The sequence below is a fragment of the Aptenodytes forsteri genome, unplaced genomic scaffold (assembly GCF_000699145.1).
Source record: "Aptenodytes forsteri isolate BGI_AS27 unplaced genomic scaffold, ASM69914v1 Scaffold360, whole genome shotgun sequence".
Lineage (NCBI taxonomy): Eukaryota > Metazoa > Chordata > Aves > Sphenisciformes > Spheniscidae > Aptenodytes > Aptenodytes forsteri.
The window spans coordinates 493905-515858 of record NW_008796109.1 but is presented as its reverse complement, the minus strand read 5'-3'; the positions used below and the strand labels follow the sequence as shown (position 1 = coordinate 515858).

Below are 21954 nucleotides of genomic sequence, written 5' to 3'. Positions count from 1 at the left end.
GGCCTGCCCCCGCGTCACCGGCCCGCGGCGTGGAGCACCGCTGGGTGCCGACGCCATCGTTGTCCACCTCTGTCCTATGCCCGGTCATCTCGTGCTTCCTATTTGTAGTCCCCACTGACACGCAGAGCTGTGACCAGGTGACATTTTATGTGTGTAAGTGTTTTTCAGGAGTGTGTGCCCTTGAGTTTGAAAGGTCCTTTTTGGTCTCTTGCATTTTCCAGTGGAGTTGTCACCCAAACTGCATGGGTGACACCACTTTCGCATAGTTAGGTTTCAGTTTGAAGAGGGTCAGTGGAATAAGATGACAAGCCGGTAGCCATCGCGAAGGACGGTTTCAAAAATGCAGGCTGAGGGTCAACAGCAGAGACTTACTCTGTCTTCATCAGCAGGTATCTTCTTGGGGAAGTAAAATAAAAAATGGAAAGTCTCGCTAAAACAAAGCAGTCCTTTCCCAGTAGGAACAGCTGCCATGAAAGGTTTTATAGCATTTAGGATTGTTAAGATTTTACAACTTGAGAACACTGGACAAATTAAGTCACATGAGAGATAACCTGTACAGAAGGGAAATAATGTAAGAAATAATTTGTTCCAAGTCCCGTGGAGCAAAAAAGGGAAGATTCTAATACGTGGTAAAGGGCACTGCCTTGTCCCCTTTCCACCACTACCTATAAAACCAAGGAGAAATACCCGTATTATCAGCATTCACTAATGGTTCATTAAATCAGCCTAATTCTTAAAATTCTTGTACCAAGCTTACACTTTTCACAGGTTTTCTACTTAGTTTTTCTACTAGTATAACCATGCTGGCTAAAAATAGATTTTTTTCTTCCTTACTGGTATATTTTAACAACTCTTGCCTTAGATGTATTTATCATATATAGTATAATATAGTTTATAATGGTTATGAATGGGTCTTATCCTGCATAACTGTGTTTTAAAATGCTTCTGCAGGAAGGTCTTTGGGAAAACTGGTAATGCCTTGTACCTCACTGAGGCACAAATTCTGCCCTCTTAGCCCTGCTGAGGCTGACTGCTCGCTTCCATTTCACCCCCGTGGCTCAGACCCAGGGGCACTCCCTCACTCCTGGCCTGCTACAATTCTCAGCAAGCACAAGGATTCAAAAGACCAAGCTAATGTAGGTGTCACAACAGCATGTTCTCCAGTGCTTTTGCTTGTAAGAGCACTCGAACATGGAAACATCTAGCTGGGCCTTTCATGGGACCAGGCTGGATGCTGGGAAGTTGACTTCCCTGGGCTTAAGGCATGCTCAGAGCAGTGAGACATGCCCCAGCAGTTGGGAACTGCTGTGGTACCACTTGTTCCCCATTCAAACCATGTTGTTTTATGTCCATGTCAATTAATATAACTGGACCACCTCCAGGAGGGTCCTATTACTATGCTTAAAGCAGAATAAACCTTGCACAACAGAGCAGGTGAGGCATTTAATGCTCTGCTGCTATTTTCCTGCTGTTTTGTTGCCCCTACTCCAGTCAGAATTGATGTCCGAGGCTGATAAAGAGAGCCATGGAGGAATAGCTCTTTCTTGTACTGAGAATGGATGACACACAAGCATGTGCACTAATGTTGCCTAGAACACTTTTTGTTTATTGCTTTCCATTCTAGTTTTCTAATTAGGTAGAAGAGGAATCTACAGAGCTGGGGTTTTTTGTGGTTGGTGGCAGGGGGAGGGGGAACATCAGGGGTCAAATTCCCTGAATTCTACATTTTGAGTCATCTTAGATAGTCCTGTTGTACATTTATTGTAGCTGGGCACTGTAATTGTGTCAAGAGATCCTACACCAGTGTTTCTACTTTTGTGTTTGATTTTAATCCATTAGTCTCTCTCATACCAGACTGTTCTTACCCTTCGCTATATCCCCTTTGGTGCCTTTGACAGCTTGAAAAAGAGAGTTACTAGCCTGTGCTTCTGGTCCCTTTGCTCTGGTATGTGCCAAAACAGACAAGTTGCCAGACCATGGGTTTTGTTGACTCTAGAACTGAAGTCGCAGATAAGGGAGGCCATAAAGTCTACAGAAGCCCAGAGAATACAGAAGGAGAGATATTGACCAGAGACAGATAAAGGAAAAATAAGGCAGGTAAGAATACATCTCGTGCAGGGGCTGCAGACATGAGATCCTGAAGTAAGGGCACCAGAGGAAAAAAGGGCAATAAGCAGAACAAATATTTCTGTGATCAGCTGAATTAATGAAGCCAGTTTTCTCAGAAGGTGGTTTCTTTCTTCCCCAGAATGACTCCAGCACCATTCATGATCACTGTGATACCCCAACGGAGAGAGAGAGAGGGCTTGCGCTGTAGTAGTACATGTACAGTTGGCCAGCTGACTGCTGCCACACAGTTCAGCAGAGTTTTGCCTGTCTCTCTTTAGGTGGGGACACTTCCTTGGGCTCTATCATCTACCCAGCTGCTGATTTTCATGAAGTGTGTCCAGGCGTCATTATCTTTGGGTGTGTTATTCTGCCAAATCTGGCCGAAACGGGACATTTGCATAAACCTCCTTTCATTAAAAAAGTAGGCTGAAAATAAATTGTAGAGGGGAGTCACACTTTACTTAACAAAGAATATGAATACAACCTAGCAGAGTGAAAGAAAACTGGCAGTGAGCTAGAAAAGGCAGGATTAACAACGTGTCTCTACAGCCTGAGGTGTTGTTACTGGACCCAGGAGCACTCCATAAGCTGTGTTCATTAGGCTTGCAGAGAAGAGGGCACACTGGACAGAGCAAAGTTAAGCACCTTCCAGGTTACACTGCTTCCAGCCCCAGAATTAGCACTATACTTTATATAAGAGAGTACAGATAGCCAACAGGATAATAGCATGATAACCAACATGCAAAAATAGAAATGCTGTATGAAAAAAATCGAATTGCAAAGCGGGAGTAAGAAGCTGGACTGACTGCATTAACAAAGCGAACATTAACATGAACAGGCTGACAACTGGACTCCACGTTCCCCACCTGGCTGCTTTTAAGAGGATCTGGTCTCTTAGAAGCAGAGAGGGTGAGCCACATCTTGTAGCATGCCCTTACCAGCTCAGATTTTTTTGTCTGTCTTCTGTTATTGCCAGTCAGCTGTTCCTAGCATTTAATACACATTATATTAATGAATGCTACGTTTTCCAATTTCATACTATACTAGGCAGCATGATAAGAAGACAGTATCAGACAGGCCATAGGCCAGAAGAGACATGTGAATACCATTTTTAGCTGGAGAAAGATACTGGGTTTTTTTGTTTTCTCACAGTGGCTATTCCTTTTTCCTAACCAGCCTCCCGGACAAAGGCAGGCAATGGCTGGGGAGTTAAAGGAAGGGCTGAATGCAATCCAAAACGTGGTAACTAAGCAGCAGGACTTGAAACCCTTTCCTGAAAGACAACACAGAGACTCACCTCTTCTATTTCTTCCAAGGAGGCAGCTCCTGTTGCACTATTTTCCTAGCAAAAGAAGTTACGATCTTCAGGAAAAGACTTCTTTCAGGGTATATTATGTTTTCTTTCGTGTTTTCTTTTCAAGCTGTTGTAAGTGTCAAGAAATGGCATGGAGTGGAGTGGGAGAGCTGTCTCTGACAGCTGCGGTTTAATCCTGGAAAGAGGGGGAGGAAGGACGACTAGGGAGTAAGTGGCCTATATCAGTCCCAAGAAGAGTTGAACAGAGGGATGTTATATTTGTTTCTGTTTGTATTTCTGGGACTGATGCCATTATTTATGTGTTTATGACATTTTAATACTCTTTTTCCTAGTTTAGAGCCAAAACTCATAGCCCTTATGCAGCTCTAAAGATCCACTGAAGTAAATGGGACAATTTTTATGACTAGAGGTTTAATATTGGGCCTAAAGGCTGGGTGTAGACAAGGAAAATGTTTCTTGCATGAGAGCAAATATGTCTTATGAACTCTAGAAAGAAAGATATGGCCCCTCACTAATTGCTGAGGACAGAGGACACTTGTATTTCCTCAGCCATCATCACCCATAGCATTTACTATGGGAATGGCAGCTGTCACCAAAAAGTGTCTTCCTTATCCTGAGCAGGATAAAGGACTTCCTTAATTCTGAAACCACTCCTTCTCTAAGATTTTACTTAAAACCTAGATGAAGTAGCTAAATCAAAGTTAAAAGTAACAAAAGCAGCCAAAGAATTCACATTTAACACTGTTTACTGTGGACTTCTTTCCACATTCCTTAGCGATTACTTTTTTTTTTTTCACCAAACACTAGTTTGATTACAGCCTGTCAGCCATAATCCAAACATGTTGGCTTGCATCAGCTAGTGTCACAACATCTGTGTCCTTTGGAGGACAGATTTTCAAAGGATACAATGAGTGCTTCTGAAAAGAAGCAAATTTCATCTTTCATACTGCTGAAAGTCACCTTGAGAAGCACAGACCGCTGTTTGTGCAGTCAGACTGGGACAAAGCAAATGCTTTTCAGTTTGCATGAATAGATGCATGCTGTGAAATATAAAAATAAGTCAGTTTATTGCCTCCTCTGGAGCTCATTTTTTAAATTGCTTTTAAGTGACAAGATTCACTTGAACAAAACAAGCTATTGTCTGGACCAGTGCTTCAAAAACACTCCTTTTATTTCTGTGATAAGGAGCTATTGCATTAGGCATGTATGCAGATATGTGCGTTAGGATGTGCTACAGTGAGCGGCTTCCTGACAGCAGATCTCTGTGACTGTGTGCAGTCTTGGTAGGGGAGGGAAGGCTGCACAGAGTCAGGGGTCCCCACACTGGTATCTTTCAAATAAATGTTGTATATTTATGATAAAGTCATAAACCCCCTTTTTTTAATAAAAGCGTATTTATTGACATACTCACTGAGTCATAACTGCAGATGCAAGCAGTCTTCTTTTTCAGATAACAAATTGAGACATTACCTGTCATCAGAAATAATTGTAGGTCGTATCTCATGAAAACACTAGTTTAAAGTAGTATGAACCTAAATTATCAAAAACTGATAATTTGATCTTAAGTTTTGTAATCAACTTCATATAATTTAATCCACTGATGCATTAATGTATTCCCATTCATACAGTCGTGGTTCCTGTATTATTTGAAGCAGATTTTCAAGGCCTCACACAGAAAGTAGTTCCTCAGCTTCACTGTTAGTATAAAAAACATAAACAGTTTCTTTCTCACAGCCTGCTGACATAACTATTTTCCTCTGGGGTGCTCCACCCCTCCTTCGTTCTAGGGAGTAATGGAACCAATGTTTACAGCTGCAGCGCTGGAGACAGGACCTGTATATTTCTTTGACCAGGTATTTTCTTTTCTATCCAGGACATTCTTCTACTTTTCTCTTCCCCTTCACACCTCCTCCAATCTTAAATTGGAAACATTAATTTTGTTGTAGATGAAAACTAGAATGAAAGAGAGGGGCAAGAAGATACCAGAAGAACTGTCCTCATATTTTACTACAGATCTTCCCCCTGGCTTTACTCCCAGGTAATAGTGTGACACCAGTAGTGGTGGGAGCAGGGACATTTCTGTCAACTAGTTTTTCAGGGAGGACAAAAAAGGTCCCAGGGTAGATGTGGCCAAGGCAGAACATGAGAGATGGGGGAGGTTTATGACCAGAACTGGCATCCTGCCACACAGTGTGAGCAGAGAGAGACAAGTGGGATGGTGACAGTGTCCTATACCTAACCCTAACTCCTTGAGGTGTAGTACCTAATGTTCATTTCTGCTGTCAGCATCTCATGAGTTTAATATATTTAACATACAAATCTTGACCAGTTAGTTAAGGAATGCCACATAATAGCCTTGTTCCTCTGTTTTGGCATGGACTGAACAACACAGAGCACATTGTAGAGCTCTGGATTTCATGAAGTTCATGTCTGCTGACTAATGTACTGGGAGCTGATGTTCACAGCATTCCTCTGGGGTGTGACTCCTCTGGATAACTGGGTTTTAAATTCAGGTTTCATCACGTTTGCTTTAAACTGATACTTTTGTTCCAAGAACAAACCTTGTTTTGCCTAACTTGCTTTTGAATTTCAGAAATTTACTCCACATAGTTTCAGTCTATGGACATGTTTGTTTACACTCAGCTTAAAGAGTGTAAGAAGCTACTGTTGAAACTGGAGAGGGTAACCATGTGGTTACAGCTAAGTTTGTGTGGTTTTAGAGGCTTGAGGACTAAGACTTTTTTGGTAAACTTTCTTTGTATTTTAGATTTTAAAACTCCTAAAACTTGTTAATAAATTTTCCACATTAGCAGTCGTCTAATTAAACTGTTACAGTTTAAAATAAAGATGGTCCTCTCATAACCATGGAAGATCAGAGTTCCCAAACTGAAAAAAAAAAAAAAAGCCCCACACACAATAGGGTATATAGAATCAGCAGCTACTGGAGAAGACTTCTTTAGATACTCAAAGTTTCATTACATCTAAAAGTCCTTTGCATGTCACATCTAAGAAAGCAAAGTTTTGGATTTATTTGATTACCATTTTACTGAGGCAAGAGAAAATAATTTTACATAGGAGAGAAGAAATCAGTCAGCATGTTACATTACATTGTATTGCACTTCAGTGGGCATAGTCCAAAGCATAATCAGAGTTCCCAAACTGAAAAAAAAAAAAAAGCCCAACACACAATAGGGTATATAGAATCAGCAGCTACTGGAGAAGACTTCTTTAGATACTCAAAGTTTCATTACATCTAAAAGTCCTTTGCATGTCACATCTAAGAAAGCAAAGTTTTGGATTTATTTGATTACCATTTTACTGAGGCAAGAGAAAATAATTTTACATAGGAGAGAAGAAATCAGTCAGCATGTTACATTACATTGTATTGCACTTCAGTGGGCATAGTCCAAAGCATACACTGTCAGTGCAGAGACTCCCTGGTTTGGCAATGGCTGCACTAAATCTCCTCGTGTTGCTCTGCACAGGTATTTCTGAGCTTGTCTAGGAGTGTTTTCCTTGGGAGGAAATGTGGCTCAGTCTCAACTGTGAAAGGGAGCACTGCCAGCCTGTCCACATATGTTTCAGGCAGCAAAGCTAACAGGTCTCTTTTCTGTGTTCTTTAACTGTTACTGCTCTCACTTAATGATACAGCTTTTTTTTCTCCTCAGCCCGATTGAAAGCAGGAGTGCCATCTGTACAGGTGAGCATACAGAAAGGCGTGAAGATGGTTTCTTAAATGATGATACAACAAGAAAAGAAAAATATCCAGTTTTGCGACAAGTGTCTTGTCATTCCCTGTGTAAAACCACTACGGAGGACTCAAACCCAAAGATCTCCCAAACATCTTTGATCCCACAGGCAGATGAGGACTCACCACTGAACATGTTGAGTAAGTCTGTGGCTGCCAACATGTTACAGGAACTTGGAGAGAAGTTGCAGCTCCTTGCTAGGTATAAGACTGGTTTCCCTCAGGGACTTGTGAATGTGCTAACCTGTAGCTGGAAAGAACTCACTGAGGGGATTGATTACCCTAAATGGCACCAGAAGTCACTAGTGTACAAAAGTGTGAGATCCAGGAGAAGCCAAGCCTCAGAGGAGGTTAAGAGTGGTGCTCTGGGGTCCAAATGTACAGAGTGTGAAATCACTGCCATCAGAAAAGAACGATACAAGAAAAGCTTTGTTCTACCAGCCTGCACTACAAAGGAAAAAAGAAAACCTGAGACAGCATCAAACATGCCTGTAGGAAGTAAAGGTAAGGTCATGCTGTGTAAATGTGCTGTGTTGTAATGTTTGGCCACAAAAGGGAAAAAAGCACTTTCTGTTAAGACTACACTCTCTGTTGGCTGGGTAGGCCAACATGCTCCGCTTTATAGCTTGTTATACTGCAGTTCTCTGCAAAGCATTGTTTTAGGACATGATGAAATAGCTTTGCAGCTGAAGCAAGAGGTACAAACACTTAGAAGAACAAAGCCGGTGAAACTGGGCAATGTTTCAAACCATTTATCAAAGCATATTTAGTCTCCTCTTTCAAGGTGAGTGATGCAGTCATAACATATTGTGCCAGTAAAAATCATTGGCATCCAGAGCATTTCATTCAGCAAGTGTCAGGCATCCTCAGTGCAGAACCATAGGTTGGAGTCAAGCCTGTTCCAGCTCTCCAGGTGCTACTGCAGTCTTTGCCTTAAAAAAAAAAAATCTTTGGTTTTATATTTTTGAAAGCTGACTCACCCTTGCATGTATGATCATAAGCATTGCAACTCTGCTTTCTTCCTGTCTAGCTCCTGTTGTGCAAAATGATGCTGGTCAGTCACCCATCACAATCAGCTTCTCGCTCTCATCCAACATTTGTGAGGAAAGAGGTAAGAGTAGCAGGTAGCTCAGCTGGATGGCTGATGCTTAGCAGAGGTGGTTAGAATTATGCAGCACCTGGACAGCTGTTCTGAATGCCTGAATTGACTAAAGTATGGATTAGCATGAGAAGGGAGTAATTGTCAAGAAATAACCCCCCCTGCTTTTTGGATACAATCTGTTTTTAAATACCCAGTCCTTCTCTGATTATCTCTGGTCATCTGCCAACAAGGTTTTCTACATAGCCACTGCAGGTCCACTACTCTGCTAGCAGAATACAGGGTGAATAACTGCTTTGGGATATTATTTTAAGCCTTTCCCTATGGGAAACTGTCTGGCCACATATATTTGACTTAATAACTTTTGCTCTGAATGGGAGCACTAATGCACTAATGGAAAAGTTCTTCACAAGGCATTATCATAGAATCATAGAATCATTGAGGTTGGAAAAAACCTCTAAGATCATCGGGTCCAACCGTGGACCCAACACCACCATGCCCACTAAACCATGTCCCTAAGTGCCTCATCTACATGTCTTTTAAATACCACCAGGGATGGGGACTCAACCACTTCCCTGGGCAGCCTGTTCCAATGTTTAACCACTCTTTCAGTAAAGAAATTTTTCCTCACATCCAATCTAAACCTCCCCTGGCGCAACTTGAGGCCGTTATACCAGTTCTGCCTAAAACATGGACAAATTTGATGATCTGAAGGGAAGAACTGCTTACTCTGCACCTCTTTTTGGATTTCTTTAATAACATTGCCATGTGGAAAAAAAAAAGCGTTTGTGCATTTTCTTTCTAATCCTGGCCATGAAGTTGGTCAGGTGCCACCAGGACTGCAGAACTGAAATTCCTTGGCTGGTGAAGGTTAAAAGTGCTGCAGAGACACCGAGCACCCTGGCATGGAGGAATAGCTCTATAAACAAATATATAGGCACTGAAGGGAATTATATCCTCTTCTGTTGTTTTCTGAAAATGTGGCATCCATTTTCTTCTGGTTGTAACAAAGCAACAGCGCTTCTGAAATGCTTTGCTGTAGAGTTGCATGCTCTTGGTGTCTCTGAGCTATTAAGTTTGCAAGAGTATTGATTCCACCTTTAGCTCTTGTGCTCACAAGAAGCCTCTTTATTCTTCTGTCTCAGTGATGTCAAGATCATGCACGCTTCCCTTTAGCACTCCACCAGCGGATCTGCCAGTGCACTGTATAGTCAGGCAACTGTTGGAGTTTTCTTAATCACAGATGAACGTCTAAAGGGTCGAGACATCCAGCTTCCACTAAACTGTCCCTACCCTTTCCTATCTCTTGGGAGCTCCCATTTGCTTGGTCTGTTGTCACAGGTTTATTTTTTATTTGGTGAAGGGAATGCCCAGCAGCAGGTCACGCATTTCTGTGACTGCAATTCTAATCCACCGAGTTCTTGTTTCTGACTAACTTGCTTTTCAATTTGTTCATAGTGAAACAGTAAATCTAGGGAAACTGACCTTTAAGTGCAGTAATTTTAACAATTGCTTGGCCCGTTCTCTAGCAGTCTGTGTCTGTAGCCTTTTTTTATCACCTCATTTGGACTTTCACATCAAGTAATCTGATTTCTTGATAATAACCATTGCAACAGAAGTTGTTCAGACTGAATAGAGATCACACCCTGACCATTCATCTTGGGTGTTCTCACCTTTGTAGAAAATAGAGTGAGAGTAACTGCGAATCTCCAGAAGTTAAGGAACTTCTTCCTCCACACTCCCACAGGCCTTCTGAAATCATCTACAAATGCTGCAGATGTGAACTAAGTAAACACCTGCCACAGCACACTTGCAACCACAGATGTCTTACAGAAATGCACACTGAAAGAACTCTGTGCCCCTGCTGCTCAAAGTGATGCATGGCTTAATTTTCCAACCACTTCTCCAGATTGCTGCTGAGAATAATTAAAGAGTCTGCATTACCTGCATCCTTTCTCAGCAGCGATCCTGGGCTGTACACAAATCAAACAGTGACTGTGACTGATGTGGGAAGTTAAGGTAGTTCATATGAAGGTCTAACCTGGAATTTATCTGAATAATTCATTTTTCTGGATGCCTATCTTCTTCCTAGACGTAATTTGCTGTTTTTCGATTGAAGGCGCGTACAATGCACATTCCCTTTTTCTCCCGTTATATTCTTCAAGGCAAAGAATCTGTTTAATCTGTTTAAGAAGGCAGTTCCCAAAGCTTCAGCACTTTGCATTCATATGAACGAACCTTACTTTCTATTGACAGATGCCATAGAACAGGACTGACATTAACATCAGTCTTTACTTATGCATCTAATTTTAGTCTCTCATTCTGTTTCTCTAGGTTGGATTTTCCAACTTTCTGACTCAAATTCTGAAGATATTCACCAGAAGCTGCCTTATGTGTGGACACTGGAGAGGCCAGAACAAATTCAAAAACAAATGTAACAAACTGGTGTTTTTACTTTCATAAGCAAACTTAGAATAAATGACAATGTTTTCATGATGTAGAATACAGATTATGGGAGACCACTTAACCAAACCAACACGCTAGTCTGGAGAGCGTTATTGCTTTGAAAACTCCTAGAGTTCTGCTTAACATTTCACTATTCATGAAAGAGAAACATATACTTTTATTTTAGCTACTGTAATGTAAGATAAGAATTATCTCAACAGAGACATTTTCAGGGATTAGTGGTGAGACAATTATTTTCTGATTATGATTAATCTGCAGATAAACTTTCCAATAGTTGTGAAAAAGTGTTTGAATATCTTTTGCAAAAGAAACCATGGTCCATGAAAACTATTTTGCATTTTGATAATTTGCTGTGATCTGTAGCCTGTTGCCTTGACAGGGCCTGAAAGAACATTGCCATAAGATATCGTGGCCAGAATCAGGCCTTTAGACTTCTTCATGCTGCTTATACTTAAGCCTTCTATTTTTACATAGCACAAGACAGCCTTAACGCCCTGGAGGCTCCCCGTAGAGAACTGGCCATGTGTTTAAAATGTATGGTAGCTTCCAAATACATCAGCCATTCTCTGAGTACCAACTATAGTGCTAAAATAGTATCAAGGGATGGAGAAGATGATAGCAGAAATAGTTGAGATTTACCCTGCCTGATCAATTCTCTGAGGAAGAAGTACTGGAATTTATAAAGCAGGCTAGGTTTACATGAAAAAAATCTTTGCTGATAACTAATTATAAGCATTAATTACTTACAAGGACAGTTATTAAAGTTAACCTGTATAATTTTTTATCTACAGCACAGTTTCTGAATTTCACCTGTTACATATACTGCTATTTAACTGACAGTTCCTGTACACTGGCAAAATTATAAACATATTCAGACAATAAAATCAGCATTGTATCTTAGGTGAAAAATCATCATTCGTAATAATAGGTTTAGCAGCCAGTGGCTGTATAAAATCAAGCAGTTTTCAGTGTGTAAGAGTGTATATGCTACAATGTATTGTACATTGTACAATAAAGTACACTAGCATATTATTCATCATGGAATGGGTTATTATCACTGCTTTATTCCTTGGGGAACTGAGTAGCCCAAAGTCCAAAATAATTGATGCTGCAGCAAAAACTGGAGTTTGCATTGTTTGACCAACCTCTGTATGTCACCCTCCAATAGCTATATAATGTGTTTGCAAAGCCAAGAAAAAGAAAAGCAACAAAAAAACTTAATGATATTTGAGGCTTATACTGGAAACATCGTATTTTCTGATTATTTAAATGAGCACTGTTGTCTTCCCACCCATGAGACATATCATGACTTAGAATTACCTGTTTTAGAGAACACTCTGAAATGTATCTGTCATTTATCCTCCTGGATTCTGGGTTTTGATACACCCCAGCCTGCAATTGTTAAGAACTGCATAGAGCTCATCCAAACACTGAGGATACCTGTGGTTGTCTGTGGTGCAACTATTCTGGGGTCTACCATATTACTGTTCCCAAAATCTCTGCAGTCAGATGATTTAATCATCTGAAGACAACATTTATGCCACAAATGGGGTCATAGGGTCTCCCTTCAAGCAAAGTGTTCCCTTTCACAGGACCTGAGCATGTTTGCAGGATTTGCAGACCCTGTTGGCCCATCAGGTAGGAAGTAAAGTGCTGCTCCTCATATTGCAATACCCTGATGCTGTCACCAGATTCCTGTATCAGTGTCATGAGAGCTGGCTTAGTGTTCTTGAATATTTATGCTTAGCCTGGTCAGAAAAAAGTTTATACTGAGCAATATTTTATGGCAAAATTGAAACAGCAAGAAATACTGGCTTGAAGATGAAAATATTCCTTTGATTTCTATCAGCTGATATTTTACATAATTAGCTTTCTGCAAAATTGACCAGCTTTTGTGCTCATTTTTTTTCCTTTAATGTTTTCGTTTACCTAATACTGACCTGCACATTTTTATAACTGCTTAAAGACTAACAGATAAAAGTATGGATGCATGCACTAATATATACATGTAGAACAGTACACATAGAACATCTAATTGAAAAGGATGTCAGCCAAAGGCTGGCAGGACTAAATAGCTGTCTCCTAGGTTTGGGTTAATTTAGCCAGCCTCAAACTCTCTCTGCTTCTTTCTCAAGAGCAGTCATGGGACTGAAATAGATATAAATTTGGCTGTTAGATAACAAAATTTTTGAATATTTGAGCATTGTTCTTTCTCAGAAGGATGAAGTAAGCAATAGGAATGAAGAGTAGCACAATAGCTGTATGGAATACAGGATGGTGAAAGTGAAGAAAAAAAATCAGGTAGACAGACTTTCAACAGGGGTAGAGTTGACTGACCCTCACAGTCAAAGGATCTCTGCTATGTACACGTGTAGAGGGTTGGTGCAGTCCGTTCTAGTGCCAGCTTAACCACAGGTGACTTATGTGATCTTGGGCAACTTACTTGACCCCTTTCTATCTGAGAGTAATGTGTTTAATAATATTTATCATCAGTGTTTACAAAGCTCCTCAGGGTTCTCATGTGAAAAACAATTTAGAAGAGTGCAAAATCATATCATTAGCTGTAGAGAGGTCCTAATGAGAGTTTATTGATGAAACAAAACAGAAATCTGCCACTTCAAGCTGATACTGCTTGGGGAGGGAATTGGGATATCAGCAGGTTCTTCTACATTAAGTAGGAAGGAGGAGATTAGAGAAGAGCAAACATTTGGGCATATCTTACTCATACTGTAGCTGAAGATATAAACCTAGTGACTTGCTAAGATAATTTTAAGTGTACAATAGCTGAGACTTTAAACCAGAAATTTTCACTGTCACTCATGCTGGCCATGCTGATCAGTAAGAAGTCTGAACCTCCACACTCTACTGCAACTCATGGGCTGAGTCCGGTGACAAAGCACTGAAATGTCTGTAACAAATTCAACAAGCAATGGGGCTGTTCACTGATGTTTGTGAGGCTGCCTGAATTCCTAGCTAAATTAGTAACTTTGATCATTTCTATCTCAGCTGAGAAAGTCACAAATCAAGGTATGTTTTCTGCTTAGGTCAAACTTCATTCTAAATTAATGGAAGTCTTGCCTGAGGATTCTGCTTAGCAAGAACTAACCAGAGGTGTATTTTTTTTCCTCCCTCATACAAACAGAGAAGAGAAAACATCCAAGCTGAAAGAAGTGGGGTTTGACAAACCAATTATTCTCCGGCATTATGGTGATCACAGAGAAGAAACTTTCTCCAAGACATGGAAGGTTCAGGCTGGCATGACTGTCACACCAGGGCTGACACACGGCAAACCTCAGATCCCAGTGGCCAAGAAAGCAGGCAGAGCACAGAGAAAACTGCACTATGGGCTGAATGATGGCTCATCTTTCATTTAATATCCTTTCTGTTTACACAGCACTTCTACAGGGGGAAGACTCAGACTTAATGTGTAGCTGAACAGCTTCCAAGACTCAGCTACATGAAAATGTTCGTTTCTTATCAGACTGTATTTATATAGTACCAGAGCTATAGCCAGGTAGTCAGATTATAACAACAAAGCCCAGTATGTGTCAGGTGGGTGGACGTGCCTCAGAAATAAATATTCCAGAATGAAAAATGTAGTTACAAGTTAATGGTGTCAGACTGCAGTCCATTTAGAGTATAACCTTGTCTTGAACAAAGATCACTTTATCAGTCACAGTAATCAAACTGAATTAGGAATGGTCTGCTCTGGCACAGGGAAAACCACCAAAGATATTGTGCTCCATAAACATATTTCTGATTCATATGTTGCTCCTGCAAAGGTCACTTTTGGCCTGTACCAGCCATATTAGCTTAGCCAGGTGGGTAGATTTTGTACTGAGAGCTCTGCCCATCCTCAATCCCTCCCAACCCACTTGTTCAAGGAAGGAGATGACTGGGTTAGTAGCTTCACTTAACGCATATGCACCTGGACCCAATACCCAGGACATAGAGCTGATAGAAAGTGTTAGTCCCTGTGTTCTCTGCAGGGGCATGCAACAGAAGCCATAAAACTGGAGAGTGATAACAAGTTAACTCCTTGACTCTCATTTTAGCTATCCTTCTGAGTATCTTGCTGTTTGCCAAAGCTGCTGCAATCTCCCATGTGGGGGTTTCTATACCAACATATTTAGCCCTTCTCCAGATCACGCTATAGTTGGAACTTTCACCCCTTTTGGGCATGGCAGCATCTGTCTTCCTAGCAGGTAGGTAGATGCACTATGAGCACTTGCTTGATGCTGCAAATTAGAGTGGAGAGCATGAAGCTATACAAGGATGTTAACAATGTTCAAAACCATAATGGACATGAGAAGGGTGATATGTTGTGCAACACAATTTTGTTTCTGCAGGTTAAAGTCATATGTTAGTTGGGTGTCTAACAATGGGTTGGGTTTATTTTGGTTGGTTGTTTTTCGTCTACCCTCTTCACTCAAAAAAGTAAAGTCTGGTGACCAAACTTTTGCTCAGACAGACTGATAGTCCATGGAGAGTTTGGCATTGGAGGAGATTGACATCTACATGTGTGGGAAGATGAAAATCACCACTTCCATCTTGTTTGCAGGTCAGCTGGAGGTGAAGGAACCTGGAGGTGAAGGAACTTTTCCCCTCTACAAGTCCCCTCTAGGAGTCAAATGCCACCATTTTTTCAAGCAGCCCAAAAGCACCATGTTACCTAAATTGCTAAGCTAGGCAGAAATCTCTTTGAGAATTTAATTTCCCATTTGTGAAACCCATGCTGTGAGGACAGGATGCACTTTGGCTTACTAGAAAATTTACACATACAAAGGAGACACCAGGCAATTGGGAGCCAGCCTTCTGGCTGCCTTGAATGCATGACATGAGCTGCAGATGGATATTCCACACAGACAAAACGCAGACACCCTCTTCCTCCCTCCACCCCTGCCACTTCTTAGTGCCTCAAAATGCAGTGCATTATACAGGTCATAAAAAGAGCTGATCAAATGCTATTTGTTCTATGTATTGTTCAATCATCATTAGATTTTCTGTATTAAAAATAATTGGCATAACTTTATGGAGAAAGTGGAGCTACTGACCTAATCTGGAATAATTTACATACAACAAAGAACTGAGATCTTTGTGCCTGGCCACCACCAAATATTTGCAGTGTTGTTTGGCCCCTCCCTCTATTTAAATGTGTCTGAGTGGCTTCTGTAAGTCCCTTCCAGCTCCTTTTCCTGTGGTCTGTTTTTAGTAAGGATGGAAATTAAGACTATAATTGTCTTCACTAGATCTTGGTTAGGTGCATGTTTTAAGAAAAGTCCTTTAAAAAGTATTGCTCGTGGTTTTACATTTTCTTGATTCTATTTCTTTCGCTGGGTTTCATTTATTCTCTCAGGTTTGTGTTACATCATCTTGTTAAAACAATTGCAAGGATTTGTTTGGATACTTATCCTTCTGTACAGCTTTCTTCCTTTTGTGGGTGGGTCCCCTATCTAAAGGGGCATAGACAGGCCTGTCATTAAAAACATGTCTAACAAAAGCTGCAGGATGAACTCTGATATTCTCAATATCCTCTTGTGTCGATTTCAAATGCAGTTGCACCAAAGCAAGCACACAGGTGATTTCCTCTGAAGTTTCAGGCCCACCAGACCACGTAAGTTGAACATCAGCGGTTCTCTTCTGGATAATGTTACTGTTTATATCTCTCTCTGTAGTTCTCTGCACCTTTACATGATGTGAACAAAGATTATCCTTGATTTCTACTTACAGCACAGTCTTTTCCTTGGTTTTCCTCGGTTTTCCTCTTCTATGCTCCTTTAGTGACTTTGGAGTACTCAAGACATCTGGGATCAAAATTTCATGCTCTGCAGAGAGAAACGGTAGCTAAAAATGAGGGACACGTTAACTTGCAGCTGCCTTCATTTTTAAAGCAGCCAAATTCATTGGCTTACCATCCTGAATGAGCTCTTGGGATTGGAGGAATATGTTTTAGTGGAGCTGTGCAGAGAAGGATTGTTTAGCTCTCGTATAAAAGGACTTTAAAAGGAGTTCATTGCCCTCATAGCTAGTGGAAAGAGCTGCCCCTTGTTTATTAAAAAAAAGTCTAGGAGTCCAAAATATTAAAAAAAAAAAATTTAAACAATTCTCAATTAGGATATAAAATCAAACCAAGGAAATTTACCTACACTGGCCAACCTTACATTATGGAAAAGCAAGCAAAAATACATAGAAAATATAAAGTACAAGCATTAAATCTCAGGATTCCTGGTGCTTCTTGCTTTGTCCTTGTTAATACATATGTATTTATTTTTCAAAACCCAGTGGAAACTCAAGAAAACATGTCTTTTATTAAAAACTCAGTTGCTGTATTCAGTTAAGTTGTGAGAAAAAACAGCAAACCCAGGACTATCCCTGGTACTTTAAATAATAAACCCCAAAACTCTCCAATCCCCTGTGTCCAGGGAAGACCATCAACACACAGAATCCACTTAAAAAAATTTTTTTGATGATCTGAGGCACTTTTCTATGTGTTTCAAAATTTATGTCTTTCTGCATGTCACCAAGTGTTATTTGCTTATGGGTAGATAAAAGAACCATCAGAATATATATTATTCTTAATAAATATTAAGGATAGAGACATAAAAATGTTCCTGAAACTGTCAACTAAAGGCTCATACATGAATGGCATCTACATGCTGTTTTACCTTATTTGTTTCTCCCTTTAAATTTACAGTAGAATTTGAAGTGTTTTAGAACTCCTAGGAATGTACTACTAAGTGGAAATGGCATTAAAATCACACCATTTGACACCAGTTAATTTTTAACTTGAATTATTGAAACAAGAATTTAACCCGACTCTTTTGTCTGTATCACAGGGATAATAATTTATACCTGCCTCACAGGCCTGTAGCATGAGAAAAGCTCGATGAAGGAGCGGATATGCAAAATGGCTTTTTAATTAAAGACTCATAGATCAAAGAGAGCTTCTTGGATTGCTTAGGCTTTACTGAGATACACCAGGAAAAACAGGTTTCATATTTCTGCTTGTTTACAGCAACACCTTAACAGTGATATTTAATCAGGAAGGAGGTCTGGTGACTAATAAAGATGAAGAAATGGTCAGAGAATGGAAATGGCCTTGGGATGGCAAGCTTGCCCAGCCAGTTATAGCACAGGTAATATTTATTGCTTTACTTTTCTTACTGTTGTTCTTACCTCTTTTTTTTTACATTTCACATCTTCTGGTCTCTCTGAGATGTCTTAATTGCAAGGAACATGATGCTTACATTTCTTCTTCTTTAACGCATTCGTTACAAAGAATGAATCTCCCAACCACCTCTACGTGAGTGGGTATCTTTACCTCTGTTTTACTCATGTGGCATCTTAGTGCGAAGAAGGAAATCAAATTGCCTGGAACTGTTGTAACTCAGGATTTCAATAAAACAGAGGCTCATCCTCCCTGCTGGAAGCATCTTGGAAGAGTCTTTTCTGAGCTTGGGAATATGAACAAGCCATTCCCCATTTTTCTTTTGGGCATGTTCAGTAGTAGGCAGTTGTTTGCCTTACTTCAGGCTTGATCCAACTTCCACTGAAGTCCATGAAAAGTCTCCCACTGCTTTGTAGTTACCAGAGCTGGGCCTAGCATGCTGCAAAAAGACCAGAAACAAAGGTAAAACTTTTGTGACCCAAGTCAGTAAGCGTGCCTTCAGGCATGAAGTTTGTAAACACACCCATTATTTACAAAGGTTGGATCAGGTGATTTTTTTTATTCCTTGCTACCTAATATAGAGCTACTGACATCATGCTTAGTATTTTATACAAGGCATACATAAGGCCCTGATAGAATGACACGTAGCCAAACCCATACCAGGTTTTCTTTACTTGGCTCGTACTACCAGGCTGGCAGCTCAAGCAAATGGCCATAAAATTCTTACAGCTGCCATGACTGTTTCATATAGGCAGATATTCTTATTTGGAGTTGGATTTTTTTCTGTAAACTGACTTTTGTTTATTCTGTAAAATCTGCAAGAGTTCGAGACTTCCAAAATACCATGCTGCATCTGCAGTTTTGGCTTCTACAAACTCTGTAAAAATTAAAGCAGATAATTACTGAAACAGTTTGGGTTATCAAATACAGATTATAGAATGTGAATTATATGCTATATCAAATTAATTTGAGGGTCTTCAAGAGCCATATGAAAATGGAAATTAGTTTAGTAAAGCTGTTAGTTTTTGCAACATAATATTTGAATGGGTAGGAGTGTCAGAGGCTGGAAAAAGCTGGTGCAAACTGGCTTTTGGATTAAAAGGAAGTGGTTCCAAGTCCCCTGCTTGGTGTCACCAGGGCATTCTTCATGGTCTGTGTGCACAGACAATGCTAAAGGCTTTAGCGACCATGATGTTAAGAAAGTATTTTGTATGTGTCAAAATGCTAATTCTTTACTGGGGACTAAACATTGTCCAAATCCTGCCCGCTCTCACCAACAACAGTAGTTAAAGGGCCAGCAAGGACTAGAGCTTCCCGAGTCTGTCCGTGTCTGACGCCACAGCCTCTGCCTCCGAAGTATACATGCGTCCGTGTCTGACGCCACAGCCTCTGCCTCAGAGGTTTCCTGAGCGGTTTGAGAGGTAGGAGAGTTTCTCAGGTCTTCCTGCTATACCGCATCACCTTCCAAAACATGTGCAGTCTCAGTACATTTGCTTTGGGCAGGAGTCATCCAGACAAAGGGCTCGGAGCTGTCTCCGTCCACGGTTCTCATGCTACAAGCTAACTTTGCAAGATTCAAATGAGAGTGACAGCACTAAAGCTTGTTTGTAGACTTAAGCCTAGAGTAACTGATCATTCCCTCACCTGTGACCAACTGTCTTGGATAACCCTTTGAGATTTGTCTGCCTCTTCCATCCAAACATATGAAAACTTGTTGGAGTTAGTAAATCTCCTTTTTTGCTCTTTCAGATTAATGAATACATCACAGTGAGGATTGCAGGGCGCTTTGCAGTTAGCTTGGTCTACAAGTGGCAACATGAAAGAGTGTGCTTGTCTTTGTCACCACTGCAGGGTGTGGCTCGTCCGCAGTTAGAAGAATTGGTATGTCGTAACTGCTACAGTATTGCATTTTATGAAGGCCATTTAAAAATATTATTTGCTCAGCGAACTCTGGAAATGATGAGCTTTCCCATAAAAAACACTTCCCAAGTTTATTTCCTTTTAAGTGTGCTAAGTGCAATGCCACAGAGTGATCAAATAAGAGCTTCTAGAGATTCAATATAAACTCCAGTGGATTTATGTCAATGTCTACCCACTACAGGTCTGGCCCAAAGGGACAGTTATTTCTATGTACTTAGGTTCCTATTTCTGCCTTTTTCTGGCTGATTTCCTTAATTATTTAATGTATTCCCTGTTCACAACTTTTGGTGATTAAGTCCCTACCGCCCTACATCCAGTGTTTACTCTATAGGTGCAGGTAGAACACAGATGAATCTTCATTTTTGCTCAGAAAGGATGGTTAAATATTACCTGTAATTTATCTAGAATTCTCTGGTCTACCAGATAGAATACTAAGTGCATTGACAGCCCATTCTGAGGTAGGTATAATTTATTGTGCTGTTGGTGGCAGGTACTGAATGAAGCCCCAAGAAATCCTGATCCACATCTTTTGGTCTTCACTTCCATGCAGTGAGCTGGCTGTCCATCTAGGTTAATCATCCAGACAAAACCCTACATCTTCATGGCAAATGGTGTCTTATAGTTGGGTTGAAATATACCATTGGTAAAACAGATTTTTTTGTGTGATTTGGGGGTCACGAAAAAGATAGTTATGAAACAGTTGTTGGAAAAGCAGAAGAAATCTACGATCCAAGTAAAACAAAAACAAGATTCTGTTTGTTCAGAGTTTATTTCCTTCTTCCTGTTATATATGAAAGCGTTTAGCCTAGAAAATGTAAAAGCACACATTGCAGGTCTGTAAGAGGCATGTATCCATGTCTCATTGATTTTAAGAGAAATTTAGATTAACTCCTGAACTTCTGAGAAATTAAATTTGTCAGTTATTAAATGGCATTTTGTAAGAGAGTGTCACAATGTGTAGCTCATAGGCTTAGATGTTAGAACACGATCAGTGAAACTACTACAACTAACATCACTGTCACTAGCAAAAAAACCCCCAACTTCTCATTTGCACACCTTTCTGCTTACGTGGGCAAGGAAACTTTCTAAATGAGGGAAGATAAAAGTAGTAAATTAATGTATTCAAAATCTAATCTATTTTTTATTTGTTTGGAAACAAAAATTCAATCTACGTTTCATAAGCTGGACCTTAGGTTTTTTAAACTGTTTGGCAGTTCTTTAATTAAAGAAGATTGAGAAGCTTTTAATACCTCCTTGATAAGCTGTAATCCCTCTATAACACTGGGATGAGAAACAATACCTTATTCCTTCTAAGTCTGGAAATGGCTGGGCCATAACAATAATAGAGCTATTCCTGAGTCCCTGTAAGACTGCCCTCTGAAATGCCACCAGAACAAGGCTTCCTGTACGGAAGAATGGAGATCTTGAGCCTCTCTCAAAGTGGAACTGAGGAAGATGAAGCACCATGAGGAATTCACTGGATATCTTTCCCTGGTGGAATTGGAAGGGTCACTCCTCTGAGGGACTACAAGGAAATAGGGAGAATTGGTATAGCAGGAATAAGTCTTTTGGCTCATTCACATCCTTGAGTAGGTGTTTAGAATTTATACAATTCTCAGTTCAGACCTACTTCTTTACACACAAAGCCTTCCTTGACACAGCACTGAGGTGGAGAATTTGACTTTAAGAGGATTTGACTTTAAATAGCTGACATAGCAAATTCCACCTGGAAAAAAGTTATAGACAATATATGGCAGACAGCTAAGTTCTGAGTCAGAGAGAACCTGTGTCTTCACTTACTCTACTGGCATGAGGGTGTGTGTTGTGGCTTAACCCCAGCCAGCAACTGAGCACCACACAGCTGCCTGCTCACTCCCCCTCCAGTGGGATGGGGGAGACAATTGGAAGGGTAAAAGTGAGAAAACTCGTGGGTTGAGATAAAGACAGTTTAATAGGTAAAGCAAAAGCCGTGTGCACAAGCAAAGCAAAACAAGGAATTCATTTGCGACTTCCCATCAGCAGGCAGGTGTTCAGCCACCTCCAAGAAAGCAGGGCTCCATCATGTGTAATGGTTACTTGGGAAGAGAAATGCCATCACTCTGAATGTCCCCCCCTTCCTTCTTCTTCCC

At 40.5% G+C, this 21954-nt stretch overlaps 1 protein-coding gene across 1 annotated transcript; it reads left to right on the top strand.

Moving 5' to 3' along the window:
• Positions 1-12: 12 nt before the first annotated feature.
• On the top strand, positions 13-14186 carry LOC103905174. Its single transcript, XM_009286754.1, has 7 exons — positions 13-137; positions 5212-5277; positions 5371-5462; positions 7093-7676; positions 8203-8283; positions 10606-10705; positions 13880-14186. Exons 2-7 carry the CDS (start codon positions 5218-5220, stop codon positions 14109-14111), a joined length of 1149 nt encoding a protein of 382 aa, XP_009285029.1. The 5' UTR covers positions 13-137; positions 5212-5217; the 3' UTR covers positions 14112-14186.
• The last annotated feature ends 7768 nt before the right edge of the window (positions 14187-21954 follow it).

Coding starts and splice junctions, on each gene's coding strand:
- LOC103905174 (XM_009286754.1), top strand. CDS start 5,218: ATGGAACCAATGTTTACAGCTGCAGCGCTGGAGACAGGACCTGTATAT. Junction 8,284..10,605: donor CAACATTTGTGAGGAAAGAG/GTAAGAGTAGCA, acceptor CTGTTTCTCTAG/GTTGGATTTTCCAACTTTCT. Junction 10,706..13,879: donor GAACAAATTCAAAAACAAAT/GTAACAAACTGG, acceptor TCATACAAACAG/AGAAGAGAAAACATCCAAGC.